Raw genomic sequence first — 14,205 nt, forward strand, 5'->3', positions numbered from 1 at the left:
TGATTCTGACTTTGTGAGCTTCTCTGTTTTCTCTCAGTGTGTCAGAATCACCCGTCTCATGAGCTGAATGTTCCTCGTGGTCTTCAGGAGGCTGACTTCCTGGCTCTGCTGAGGTCCACTTTCCCTCAGCTGGCTGCTGGTGAACCTTTTACCATCTTAATTGGTCGCAACCACAATCTAATTCCTCCAAGAGTGGAGAGTATGACTGCAGAAGAGATCTGCAAGAATGGGACTGGGAATCCTGGTATTTACATCCGACTGAAGGTACTGCAAGAACCAATTTAACATCAGGGTGAAAACATTGTTTAAATGTGGAGCATGTTGTTCTGAATGAAAAATCAGAAAAAAACTATTCTTTTACTTTTTGGTGGAAATTTAGGGTCCAGAGAAAAGGTCTCTACAGAGAGAAGATGCTACTGCTGCTGAACTTCCTCCACCCAGCCTGGATTCAACCACACTGACCACTGAGTGAGTCAAAGAAAAGAGTAAGCTGCTGCTGTTAGAGTTTGTTATTTATGTCAACAGTTCAATCCAATTTTGTTCTTTTCCCCCAGAGTTGAGTCTGAGAAACCTCAGATCAGTCAATCAGACACCCACGTGCATCTCAAGGTCCACATTGTGGAGGACCCTCAGATGGATACCATCTCGCCCAATCGTAAGTTCAAAGCCTTTTAATTTATCTGTCCAGTACAATATTCAGTTATCACCACTGTGATCACATGCTGAGCTGAAATAATAAAGAGTAGCCGAGCATAGCTCCTAGGGTGGTCAGGACACATTTGTGACTATGAGGTCCTTTGTAGAGCTCTGTAGGCATGCTGCTGGATGGTTTGGGAAGCTTGTGATGACCTGAGTTTGGACCAGTTTGTCAAAGCACTTCATGATTACTGGAGCACGAGCCACTACACAGCAGTCATTCAGAATGCTGATGGTGGTCATTTTTTGGTAGTGGTACCGTGATAGAGGATTTCAAGCAAGGCTGTCAGTGGTAAGGCTTAATGTTGGGGACATGGTCTCTTTGACTGACAGGTGGCTGTAGCTGCTTCCTGAACCTCAGCTGGACCTCTGGATTGTGTTTGTGCTCTTGGAGCAGTCAAAACACATTGAGCACCTTATTCCTAAACGAGGGACTACATCTGTAGCATTAACATGGTTGGTTATGAACAGTCTGACACGGACCAGGAAATTGTACTATGCAAATTATAACTCAAACTCAAACATGGAAAACCACTTTTACCACCTATGCAACAACTTATGTCTAAAAATGTATAGCTTCATGTATCGGTGACTCTGCACCTAGTGTAGTCTGGCTCCAGCAGATCCTAGGAAAAACGTTGGAGATCTCTTTCCAGAAGACTGCAGTCCTAGAAACAGCTAAGATACTGCTTAGGACCCTCAATGCTCCAAAGCGTCTGGTATAGGACCCAAGCTCAAAGGATATGTGCCACAAAGAATTTATAAAGTGTCTGGTCAGTAGGGATGGGTATCGTTTAGGTTTTATACGATACCGGTGCCAAATCGGTACTTTTGAAACGGTGCCGGTGCTCAAACGGTGCTCAAACCGGTGCTTAAAGAATGGAGAACACAAAATTGGTCCAAAAACCTCTCATGTTCAGCTGGTTTTTTGTAAAAAGATAACAATGTTAGCCTTTTCTACAGCTATGGGGCATATATGGTATCACTCTTGGCTGGAAGCAGTGCTTAAACAATGGAAAAAACACAAACTTTGTCCAAAAACCTCTCATATTTAGCTGTTTCCCTCTTTTTCTTTGGTCATTTTAGCCATTTTGGCCAGGGTGAAGGGAGTATCTGCCATCAAACAAGAAGACAGCTGCATGTAACTATGAAGGTGTTTGCTAGTTCACCTTACATGCATTAATGTAATAATGTAATAACCTGGTTAGCCTACTCAATGTAAATTACACACGAACAACATTAAACTACTCACGCAGAGAAAAACGGCTGCTGCTGCCATCATCATCCTCATCATTTCTGCTACACTGGCAGGGCTAGGGGCCAGGACTCTCCTCTTCGGGTTTTTGGGGATGTTGCTAAATCCGGGTCCGATAACAGACACCACACCCGCAGTAGATGTGCTCGGTGTGAGGTCTCGCAGCAAGCTATCAAAATAAAAAATTAAACCAAAACATAATAAACTCAAAATACTGGGTCCAACGGACCCAGAACCGTGACATACATGAATAAAGTTCAGTTCTAGACAGGGCTGCTGTTTCATGTCTCTGATGTATGATCAGTAGACAAGTCTAATAAAAACATTTCATTCATAATTATGTGATAATTAGGCAACTGCAGTCCTCAAGTTCCGGTGTCCTGCAGATTTTAGATATCACCCTGGGTCAACACACCCGAATCAGATAATTAGTTTATTACCAGGCCTCTGGAGAACTTGGAGACATGTTGAGGAAGTAATTTAGGAGGTATTGTTTTTTTTTAATGAGCTGTGGTGGATCAAGAACACATCTAAAACCTGCAGGACACTGGCACTTGAGGCTCCTGATGTACTGTCTCCTGATAGCATCTCCATGACACCGGACACTAAGCCGACAGACACAGCAAACCTTATCCCCACAGCTTGTATTGACAACACATTCTCACTTCCAGAGCGTAACATTTTACGCTAGGTGACAAATCGTCAACATATTACGTTTTTGGGCACCCAACTCGTTCCTAAATGATGACATTGGAAAAAATGAGGAAATATGAAAACCGTTTGGACTCAATCTACACGTTTGCTCCTTTTCTTATAATCGCTTGGGAAAACACTATTTAACGTCATTAAAGTGCTGGTTAAGGTTGGGAATAAGTTGAGCTGGGCGATAGAACGATAACGATATGTATTGCGAAATAACTTTTTCTTGTTAGAAAAATGAAACTGTTGCGATAGTCCTCGTCTCTCTCTCTTCCTCTCTTAAAAAAAAGAAAAAAAGAACAGCCAATCCAAATTAAGTAGCGCAGAGCTAAACCAATCACAGCCGCAGCGTCAAGTCACGTGACTTGTTACGTACAGCACAAGTGCCAAGCTGCACATGTATTTGTTTGGGAAGCAGCCAGCCACCGTGCCGGCCGGGTAATGGAGAAAATGAGTGTGCCGACTAGAGAAAAATCAACCGAGAGCTTGGGTGACCAGGTTAGAGAAGAGAACACAGATGACGGTTCCAATGCCGGAGAGATTGTCGAAAGGAAGGGCCGGAGAAATTCTGTAGTGAGGAGGTATTTCGGTTATTTGAAGTGTGACAAAAAAGTAGCGCGCAATGTAAATTGTGCCGAAAGCATGTTCCCACAAAGTCTGGTTATACAACATACCTTTTTTTGTCCCCTGAAGCAGTGCCACCCACTAGAGCATGCTCAATCTCTGACTGAAATCGCTAATTCGTCATCGAAAACAACCAGGGGAATCCCTGTGAAGCAGCAACAGTCAATTGAGTCGGCATTCTCCAGCGTCTTACCATATGACAAAAAAGCTGAGAGACATAGCGACATAACGAATGCCATAGCCTACTGCCTTGCTAAAGACATGCTACCAATAAACACGGTTGAAAATGAAGGATTCAAGCAGCCAATTAAGGTAATGGATCCTCGTTACCAACTTAAGTACATCTGCCCTGTTGAACTTATTATGGGAAATAAATATTTAAATCAAAACAAGCTGCTGATTATTTCACATTTTACTTGTGAGCAACAGCACATTTAAATCTTACAAATATAGTTATTTGGCTTTGGCTAACGTGATAGTCTGAAGTGCACGGGCCATCATTGGGGCCGGGTGGTGATGTCCCTGCCCTGTTTCAAAAAATTACCCATCTTGGGTGTATAAGCATTTTACATCATTGGGCCCTCGTGACGTTTCGGCATTTCTTTCTATTTATTTCTGTGCCTCTCTTGGCTTTTATACTCTTTCTTTGCTCCTCCCACTCTTGGGTTTCAAACTTGTGTTTCTTAAAAATTCTTTCTTGCTTTTGTTTCTGTTTTTCTCTTTGCATGACTTTCTTGTCTTACTTTGCTTGTTTTCCCCTTACTTGTGACCTATTTGTCTTTATTTGTTTACTACTTTTCTCTCTGTTTGTTTTTCGTGACTTTCTCTTGTCTTATGTAACTTGTTTTCTCTTATGACCTCTTTAGGGATAAGGTTAGATTTAGGACTGGAATACAGGGCTGGAACGTCTTGTGTGGGTTGTAGACTTCGTCTCATGTTACCACTAGAGTGAAATCACTACCAGGATTGAAAAGTGACCAAAACATCAGCCAGAAAGCATACAGTCTAGCCCATTATTATTTATACCCCTGGCAAATTTTGACTTAAAGTGAGTTTTATTCAACTAGCAAGTTATTTTTTTTGATGGGAAATGGCACAGGTGTTTCCCAAAAGATAATAAGACGATATACAAGAGGCATTTTTGTGGAAAAAAAAATTCTCAGCTTTTTTTTACATTTGAGCAAAAAGTGTTATGTCCAGAATTATGCATACTCTTCACAAACTGTCAGTCTCTGGGAAAATCCAAAGTTCCATACCATTCCAAAGAATCCAAGCGGTTCTAAAGCATCCTAAATACCCTGATTAATTGGGAACTGTTCATCTGGACAAAGAACAAGACTTCTGGTCTTCTGTGGTTTTGTGTCGCTTAATGCGACTTATAATTCGGTGTGCCTCATGATCTGAAAAATACGGTAACTTCTACCTTTTCACCTTCCTTTCAAAGTCCAAGTTTTTGTGCTATGGTTTAGAGCAGGGCGATATGGCCAAAAATATTTATCACGATATATATTTGAAAATTTGCGATAACGATATAACTGACGATATAATTGATGCGAGACAAAATACAACTCCACAACATTACTAGCGCAAAAAGACAACTTTCCATTTATTTTCTCTTAAACAAGAAGCTGGTTTTTATGTACAGTAAAGCTTTATAAAAATGTAACAGTGCAAATGCAAATTCCTTGCTGAAAGTTTAACCAAAAGGCATTTCCAGTAGAAATGGGCTGACATATCCTGAGCATAACCATGTATAATATCCACTGAAGTTAAAACGAGGTGCTTTGCAACATTAAACTGCAGTGTACAGTACGTATTTTTCGGACCATAAGGTGCACGGGATTATAAGGCACATTAAGCGAAACAAAGCAGTCAGATAAATCAAACTTTATTAAACTCATTCTTGTTGCTTCCTCCACTTCTGTACCATTGATTCATTAATGTTGAATTCTCTGCAGCTGCTCTATTCCCATGTTGTTGCAGTATATTAATGACTAACCTTGTATTGTGGATGGATTATCTCAGTTGTTCTCCTGACTTAAGTTTGGTCCGTTTACAGCATCCTGCCATGCAATTGCATTTGTGTCTAACTATCAGGAACTTTAACGTTAACTTTTATAAGTGGAAAAGTGTTAGTGTTCGTCCTCCAGCTTCACTGTTTATGTTATGCTAACATAGCTGTGTCGCTAGCAATCAGGTAGCACATCATTATATACCAGCTAGCCCAACTTCAGTAACCCTACAAATAGAGCTGGGCGATATGAGATTTTTTCATATCACGATATGTTTTTTTCATTTCAGGCGATAACGATATCTATCACGATATAAGCCAAATAACTATATTTGTAAGATTTAAATGTGCCGTTGCTCACAAGTAAAATGTGAAATAATCAGCAGCTTGTTTTGATTTAAATATTTATTTCCCATAATAAGTTCAACAGGGTAGATGTACTTAAGGAACATGAGGCTTTTTCAGATAAATAAAGGCAAATATTGCAAACTACACAAAAGGCAGCCGCTAAAGCGTTTAAGTTTCAAAATAGAACAAACGAAACAGACTATTAAATTGTCAATTCCACTTAGAAACAAAATATTAATTCTAAAAATAAATCTTAGTTTGTTTTACAGAAGAACAGACAAAACTAACTTTTGTCAGTATCAAATAAACTGAGAACTAAAAGGAAATTCTCAATCTCTCCTTGTTGTATAGCTTAGCTTTTCAAACAGTTTTAACAGTTACTTTAGTCTGACAAAAGCCGAATGACGAATTAGCGCTTCCAGTCAGAGACTGAGGCTACGTCCACACGTACACGGGTGTTTTTGAAAACGGAGATTTTCCGTTTTCGTTTTAAAAAATAATCCCGTCCACACATAAAGGCAGAAATGAAGGAAAACGCTGCTATGAACATGCCAAAGCAGCAGGTGGCGCTAGATTCCTAACCGTGCAGAAATGTTGGCCAATCAGAAGTCTAGAAGCCTCGGTGGGAAAAAGTAAACAAAGCTGGGGCATAGAAGCAGACCCGAGTCGTATGTGTGGACGGACAGTAACTGTGTATATGTAAGCATTTAAACACTGCAGAGTAGAATTAACAGTAACAGTATTGTAGAAATTCATTTCACCGAAACAATAACGTGGCGCACAGTGTGACGCATGCACCAGTTTATTGTATTTCCAGACTTGCTTTCGTGCCGAGTAGCGTGCAATTTACAGTGCACGCTACTCTGTTTTTTGTCAGACTTGAAATAGCCGAAATACCTTCACACTACGGAACTTCTATGGCTCTTCCGTTCGACAATCTCTCCGGCATTGGAACCGTCATCTGTTTTCTCTTCGGTCACGCTCGGTTGATTTTTCTAGTCGGCACACTCATTTCCTCCATTACGCGCTGGCTCCATTACCCACTGCCTGCTTCCCAAACAAACACACGTGCGGCTTGGCACTTGTGCTGTACGTAACAAGTCACGCGACGTGACGCTGCGGCTGTGATTGGTTCGGCTCTGCGCTACTTAGTTTGGATTGGCTGACCTTTTTTTAAAAAAAATTTTTATTTTAAGAGGACAAGAGCGGCGAAGTCTATCGCGATAGCTTAATTTCTCTATCAAGTAAAAGTTATATCGCGATACATATCGTTATCGTTCTATTGCCCAGCTCTACCTACAAACGTCACTGCTGTTTAGTTTCCTGTCTTCATTTATGTTGGAAGTGATAGCAGAGCTGTACCTTTTAATTCTTTCAGAAATCTCTCAGTCAGAACATGCAATATCATGCTTAGGTAACTAGCGAAACTAGCGAGCTAACTCCCGCTAGCTTCCTGCTAACTTCTAACTCCGTTAAATGTAATAAATTTGGTTTTCATGGATGCCTGGAAGTTAAACTTCATAGTTTCACCTGGTTAAGCAGCAATGCTGATCGTTTTATTAAAGATGAAAGAATTTAGACAGTTTTTAACTCTCAGTGATGCTGCAGTGTTCATTTGACCTGAAGCATACGGAGTTTCGGACCCAGATTACTCCCAGATTTAAGAGCATCTTAGTCCGACAAATACAACAATAATGACGGCCGCTTGCATGTTCTGCAAAAAAATGTGCTTTGTCATGTATTTGACGGAGAAACACCAAACCAGTTCCACATCACTGAAGTTGCACCATTTTTACAAACCAATTCTGGTTCATCTGTTTCACTCAACAATCGGCCATGTGCGTATGAAAACAAAGGCACTGCGCATGCGCGTTTTACTCCCATCCTATCGCGATATTTCATTTTCCTATCGTTTCCTAACATTATACCGGTATTACCGTGAACGGTATAGTATGGCCCAGCCCTACTATGGTTAGTATCTTCCTCTGCCTTTTGGGTGCTACTGCAGGTGCCTTTGGTGGTGCAAAACATTTTGTTGACATACACAATGCGCTGTTGAACATTGAACCCCCCGTGCTCCCTCCGCAGGAGGGAGGAGAGTTGGGTACCCGGAGGCGCGCGGGCAGCGGCCAGGGCGAGACCGCCAGTCCGCGCTTTCAGTCGAGGTTCTCGTGGCGGGCCGGTACTGGTAGTTGCCGGACGGGGACCCCGGCACCCGCCTCCAACGAGCCACAGTCCCGACTCTCCTCCGTCGGCCCTCGGAGGAAGCCGTCGGGGCAGCGGGCTCGCTTTGGCGCAGAGGCGGGGAGGGGCCGTCGGTTCGTCCGGCCGGCGACCAGGCCCAGACTAAGGCTCGAGCTTCCGGTGGGGGATGCGCGAGCCGAAGACCTCGGGAGACCCGCACCGGCGACGGTGGCGGGAGACCCTCAGCGGCAAAAGGGAGACAGCAGCCGGGGCCGCTCGCTGTAGCCAGTAATGATCCTTCCGCAGGTTCACCTACGGAAACCTTGTTACGACTTTTACTTCCTCTAGATAGTCAAGTTTGATCGTCTTCTCGGCGCTCCGCCAGGGCCGTGACCGACCCCGGCGGGGCCGATCCGAGGACCTCACTAAACCATCCAATCGGTAGTAGTGACGGGTGGTGTGTACAAAGGGCAGGGACTTAATCAACGCGAGCTTATGACCCGCGCTTACTGGGAATTCCTCATTCATGGGAAATAATTGCAATCCCCAATCCCTATCACGAGTGGGGTTCAACGGGTTACCCACGCCTCTCGGCGAAGGGTAGACACACGTTGATCCACTCAGTGTGGCGCGCGTGCAGCCCCGGACATCTAAGGGCATCACAGACCTGTTATTGCTCAATCTCGTGTGGCTGAACGCCACTTGTCCCTCTAAGAAGTTGGACTCGGGCCGCACGGGGTCGAGTAACTAGTTAGCATGTCGGAGTCTCGTTCGTTATCGGAATTAACCAGACAAATCGCTCCACCAACTAAGAACGGCCATGCACCACCACCCACAGAATCGAGAAAGAGCTATCAATCTGTCAATCCTTTCCGTGTCCGGGCCGGGTGAGGTTTCCCGTGTTGAGTCAAATTAAGCCGCAGGCTCCACTCCTGGTGGTGCCCTTCCGTCAATTCCTTTAAGTTTCAGCTTTGCAACCATACTCTCCCCGGAACCCAAAGACTTTGGTTTCCCGGCGGGTCATGGGAATAATGCCGCCGGATCGCTAGTTGGCATCGTTTATGGTCGGAACTACGACGGTATCTGATAGCTCAGGCGGTAGAGCAGGTCATCTACTGATCGGAAGGTTGGTGGTTCGATTCCTGGCTTCCCCCAGTCTGCATGCCAAATATCCTTGGGCAAGATATTAACCCCAAATTGCTCTCCGATGCATCCATCGGAGTATGAATGTGTGTGAATGTTACTTAGAAAGCACCTAGAACAATGTGCTTGTGCGAATGGGTGTGAATGGGTGAATGCACAAGTTGTGTAACGCGCTTTGAGTGCTCAGAAGAGTAGAAAAGCGCTATATAAGAACCAGTCCATTAAAAAAAAAAAAAAAAGCATGCAAAATTGGATTAAAAAAATTATCTGTGAAACAGTGAAGCTGTGAAAGGTGAACCACGTTATAGTGAGGGACCACTGTACTGGAAGAGCATATGGGAGAAGGATGCAACCCATAACAGCAAAGCTCAGCGGCTAGTGGGTCAGAGAGGAGATCACAGCACCCTCTCTGAACAAGGTCCAGTAACCATCACAGTGGCAGACATCCAAGAAAGAGTCTCCAATATGAAGAGTTGGATAGCACCAGGCCCAGACATGGTTCACGCCTACTGGCTGACAAAGCTGACCTTCACTCCAAAAGCGTCTGGCAATACAAATTAACCAACTGCTAGTTGACGAGAGACACCCGGAATGGCTAACTTAGGGCCGGGCGGTCCTGATCCTCAAGAACCTCCAGAAGGGACCAGTCCCATCTAACTACTGGCCAATAACCTGCTTCAGAACCATGTGGAAGCTCTTGTTAGGCATCATAGCGGCTAAGATGAACAGGCACATTGGTCAATACATAAGTGGGGCACAGAAAGGGATGGGCAAGAATACGTGAGGGGCAAAACACCAGCTACTGGTAGACCGAACAATCAGCTGAGACTGCAAGGCCAGACTGGATAACGTGTGCACTGCCTGGATCAACAGGACCCTAAGAGCCTTCATCAGGAACTCAATGGTGATGTGGTGTGCAACACTAGAGGCCTAGTTCAAGTACATAACACAAGTCACCATCAAGAACATCTACCAAGGAGATGCTCTGTCCCCACTGCTGTTCTGCATAGGCCTGAACCCCCTCAGTGAGATCATTAACAAGACTGGCTACGGATACCGACTACGGAACGGAGCAGTTGTCAGCCACCTCCTGTACATGGATGACATCAAGCTGTATGCCAAGAGTGAACGAGACATCGATTCACTGATCCACACTACCAGGCTATACAGCAATGACATTGGAATGTCGTTCGGACTGGAGAAGTGTAGTCGGATGGTAACAAAGAGAGGGAAGGTAGTCAGAACAGAGGGGATTGAACTACCAGAAGGCAACATTGCAGACATAGAGGACAGTTACAAGTACCTGGGGATCCCGCAGGCAAATGGGAACCATGAAGAGGCCGCTAGAAAGGCTGCAACCACCAAGTACCTGCAGAGGGTCAGGCAAGTCCTGAGGAGTCAGCTGAATGGTAAGAACAAGATCCGGGCCATCAACACATACGCCCTGCCCGTGATCAGGTACCCTGCTGGGGTAATAGGCTGGCCAAAGGAGGAGATAGAAGCCACTGACATAAAGACAAGAAAGCTCCTGACCATGCATGGAGGGTTTCACCCCAAGTCCAGCACCCTGAGGCTGTACGCTAAGCGGAAGGAAGGGGGCCGGGGACTGGTGAGTGTCAGCACCACAGTCCAGGATGAGACAAGGAACATCCAAGAATACATTGGGAAGATGGCCCCAACTGACCGAGTGCTCAGTGAATACCTCAGGCAGCAGAAACCCAAGAAAGAGGAGGGAGACGAGGAACCATCATGGAAGGACAGGCCCCTGCACGGTATGTACCACCGGCAGATAGAGGAGGTGGCTGATATCCAGAAATCCTACCAGTGGCTGGACAAAGCTGGACTGAAAGACAGCACAGAGGCACTAATCATGGCAGCACAAGAACAAGCTCTGAGTACAAGATCCATAGAGGCTGGGGTCTATCACACCAGGCAAGACCCCAGGTGCAGGCTGTGTAAAGATGCCCCAGAGACAATCCAGCACATAACAGCAGGGTGCAAGATGCTAGCAGGCAAGGCATACATGGAACGCCATAACCAAGTGGCCGGCATAGTGTACAGGAACATCTGTGCCGAGTATAACCTAGAAGTCCCGAGGTCAAAATGGGAGATGCCCCCAAGGGTGGTGGAGAATGACCGAGCTAAGATCCTGTGGGACTTCCAGATACAGACGGACAAAATGGTGGTGGCTAACCAACCGGACATAGTGGTGGTAGACAAACAGAAGAAGACGGCCGTAGTGATCGATGTAGCGGTTCCGAATGACAGCAATATCAGGAAGAAGGAACACGAGAAGCTGGAGAAATACCAAGGGCTCAGAGAAGAGCTCGAGAGGATGTGGAGGGTGAAGGTAACGGTGGTCCCCGTGGTAATCGGAGCACTAGGTGCGGTGACTCCCAAGCTAGGCGAGTGGCTCCAGCAGATCCCGGGAATAACATCGGAGATCTCTGTCCAGAAGAGCGCAGTCCTGGGAACAGCTAAGATACTGCGCAGGACCCTCAAGCTCCCAGGCCTCTGGTAGAGGACCCGAGCTTGAAGGATAAACCGCCCGCAGGGGCGTGCTGGGTGTTTTTTTTTTATATATATATATATATATATTAGTGCTGTCAATAGATTAAAAAAAATTAACTAACTAATCTCACAATTTTCTGTTATTAATTGCGATTAATCTCAATTGCTTTATTAATAGCCTGGCTCCAATTACATTTTTTTTATTCTTTATATTTTAAGATTGTAACAGACATTTATGCAACACAATGAAGTAAATGCAGAATAAACACAAAGAATGTATGCTGAAATTCAAAGAGAATTTTAATAGTTTTCATCAATCTTTAACACAGTGAAAACTTACAAAAAACCTTTAAGGCCATCAACAGTGACTGAACCCAGGCCTACAGGTTAAAGTGAATATCATAACAATAAAGGGTGCACAAAACTCAGTATTTAAAACACAAAAAGACACAGCTGAAAACCCAGAATGTTGAACATTTTTCACTTCAAAGGAGCAATCTGGATTAGTCCTTCTTTGCACTCAGCCAGTTACTGAGGCAGACTATTCTGTTTACATTGTCTGATGACAAAGAAGCACGCTTCTTTTGAATGATGTGACCTGAGAGTGAGAATAATCTCTCACAAGGCACTGTGGTTGTAGGGGTTGACAGGTACTTGCGTGCAATAGGTGCCAGCCTGGCATGTGCTCCTTCTCTCTTTAACCACCACTGTAGTGGACACTCTCCTATGTCAATTTTGGGCTCTGCTTTGTACAGATTCAGACAGCAGTCTATAGCATCTTCCTCTTCCTCTGTATCTGAATCAGGAGAACCCAGCAAGCAGATGGACATCTTGCTCTTCTTTGGTGAGGGTTCCTCTGTTGTCTGAACAGATGGTTGGTGTGCATCCGTCTCTGACATCAGAAGGTCATGTACTGATGCCCACACCTCTCTTCTTTCATCTTTGGAAAGGCATTTAAGATCTTTAAACCTGGGATCAAGGGCAGTAGCGATCTTCAGCCATGTGAGATTGCTGCTGTCCCTCCGCTGAGCTAGGTCTGTGGTAAAAATCTTCTTAAACCTCAAAACGTAGACTGGGTCATCATCTGAGGGCTCCATAATCCTGAACAAATGACACAAGGCTGGCAACACCATGGAACAAGAGACATACCGCTCTCCTCCCAGCAGTTCGGTAACATATCTGCAATAGAAAGATCAAGTCTGTATTTTTCTATTAATCACACAGAGACAAACATAAAAACTACATATGAAAATACACAGAGAGGTGGAGGTGGAGAACATACTTGAAAACAAAGCTAGAATGCAAAGATAGACACACAATCATGAGAAACAAAATGTATTTACCTGCAAGGTTCCAGTAGTTCCTCCAGCTTTTGCAGTCTGTCAAGCTCCTGGTCAGTCAACATAGTCACCTTGCTGTTTTGTTGAGTCAGGATGGTGGTCAGCCCAAATTTGTTTCTCTGGATCCGCTTGATCATCTCTAGGGTGGAGTTCCATCTTGTTGGAACGTCCTGAACAAGCGGTTCTGTTTGATGTCCATGTGCAGCTTGCTGTGCCTTTAATTCCTGAGCGTTTGCTGGACTATGCTTAAAATGTCCAACAATCTTGCGACATTTGGCCAGAGCCCTTTCAAATGCGCTGTCATTAAGAGAAACTGTGACCGTTCTTTGCAGAATGTGGGCCATGCAGGGCATGTGTTCAAATGGAAGTAGTCTGGCGGCTGCAACCATGTTACGAGCACTGTCGGTGCCAAGCGTGGTTACCTTGTCCTTGATTTTCCATTCGTTTGCAACATTCAGAAAATGGTCAGCACACGCCTCAGCATAGTGTCTCTCTTCAGTTTTACTCACTGTTAGTGCAAACGATTGCATAGTCCAGTCGTTATCAATAAAATGCGCCATGACCCCCAAGTAATTATCGTTGTTCACCGAAGTCCAGTGGTCTCCGGTGAGAGCGACATTCCTTACTTGCACAAGCTTGCTGGACTGCTGAGCCCTCTGGTCCCCATACAAAGTGTGCAGTCTCGACACAATGGTTCCTCTCGAGGGCAGATTGTAACACTCATCTCCTGATGCAGCACGAATGACTTCTCTCAGTCCATCATCTTCTACTATGCTAACTGGTCGGCAGTTTTTAGCTATCCAAACAACCAAGGAATTGGTTACCTTTTCTCTCACATTTTTTGTTATTCGTCCACAAGCACCATACTCCTGAAGCGTAGACTGGCGAGGTCCCGTAGAGGTGAATTCAGTTGGGTGTTTTGCTCTCAGGTGATACGCCAGTGATGAACTGCTTCTGTGGTACTTGAATTCAGCTTTGCAAATTGTGCATCTTACTCTCGTTTTGTCCAACAAGCCATCAGGCAACTTCTTAAAGAGAAACTTTCCACCCAAAAGTCCGCCCTCGTCCATGCTTGCGTGTGTTAGCTAGTGTTAGCTAGATAGTAGCATGGTGTCACTTCTTCTTCTAATCATTTCTGTCAGGCCAAACGCCAGCATAGCACACTGTTGCCCCCTCCTCCAGAGGTGCTCATGAATTTAAAGGTCTTAGATTACAGGAAATTAATAAAAAAACAAAATCAGCGTTAAATTTTTTTAATGCATTAAACATTTCGCGTTGATCTTAACAATTAACGCGATAATTTTGACAGCACTAATATATATATATATATATATATATATATATATATATATATATATATATATATATATATAGAGAGAGAGAGAGAGAGAGAG

At 44.4% G+C, this 14,205-nt stretch overlaps 1 protein-coding gene and 2 pseudogenes across 2 annotated transcripts in view; 1 reads left to right on the top strand and 2 right to left on the bottom strand.

The window, feature by feature from the left end:
- The window catches only part of LOC146635387 (uncharacterized), a 37,077-nt pseudogene that overhangs the window by 6,182 nt on the left and 16,690 nt on the right, over positions 1–14,205 (top strand). The window contains exons 7-9 of the transcript XR_014905457.1: positions 38–264; positions 380–468; positions 555–655. The product of XR_014905457.1 is annotated as an uncharacterized LOC146635387 (transcript). The remainder of the gene's footprint in view (positions 1–37; positions 265–379; positions 469–554; positions 656–14,205) is intronic.
- On the bottom strand, positions 8,115–8,806 carry LOC146635388 (18S ribosomal RNA; annotated as a pseudogene; the record flags this gene model as incomplete).
- Positions 11,975–14,108, bottom strand: LOC146635389 (E3 SUMO-protein ligase ZBED1-like). Its single transcript, XM_085346975.1, has 2 exons — positions 12,815–14,108; positions 11,975–12,650 (listed from the first exon to the last, which is right to left on the bottom strand). The coding sequence occupies exons 1-2, from the start codon at positions 13,879–13,881 to the stop codon at positions 11,975–11,977; spliced, it is 1,743 nt and encodes a 580-aa protein (XP_085203101.1). The 5' UTR covers positions 13,882–14,108.

The sequence above is a fragment of the Diplotaxodon limnothrissa genome, linkage group LG3, assembly GCF_057381915.1.
Source record: "Diplotaxodon limnothrissa isolate DT_005_m linkage group LG3, D_limnothrissa_male_GT1.1, whole genome shotgun sequence".
In the NCBI taxonomy this organism is placed as follows: Eukaryota; Metazoa; Chordata; class Actinopteri; order Cichliformes; family Cichlidae; genus Diplotaxodon; species Diplotaxodon limnothrissa.

Bases quoted from the DNA above. Each gene is read 5' to 3' on its own strand.
- LOC146635389 (XM_085346975.1), bottom strand. From the start codon at position 13,881: ATGGACGAGGGCGGACTTTTGGGTGGAAAGTTTCTCTTTAAGAAGTTG. The intron at 12,651-12,814 runs GTAAATACATTT...TTTCTATTGCAG, and splicing joins GAACTACTGGAACCTTGCAG to ATATGTTACCGAACTGCTGG.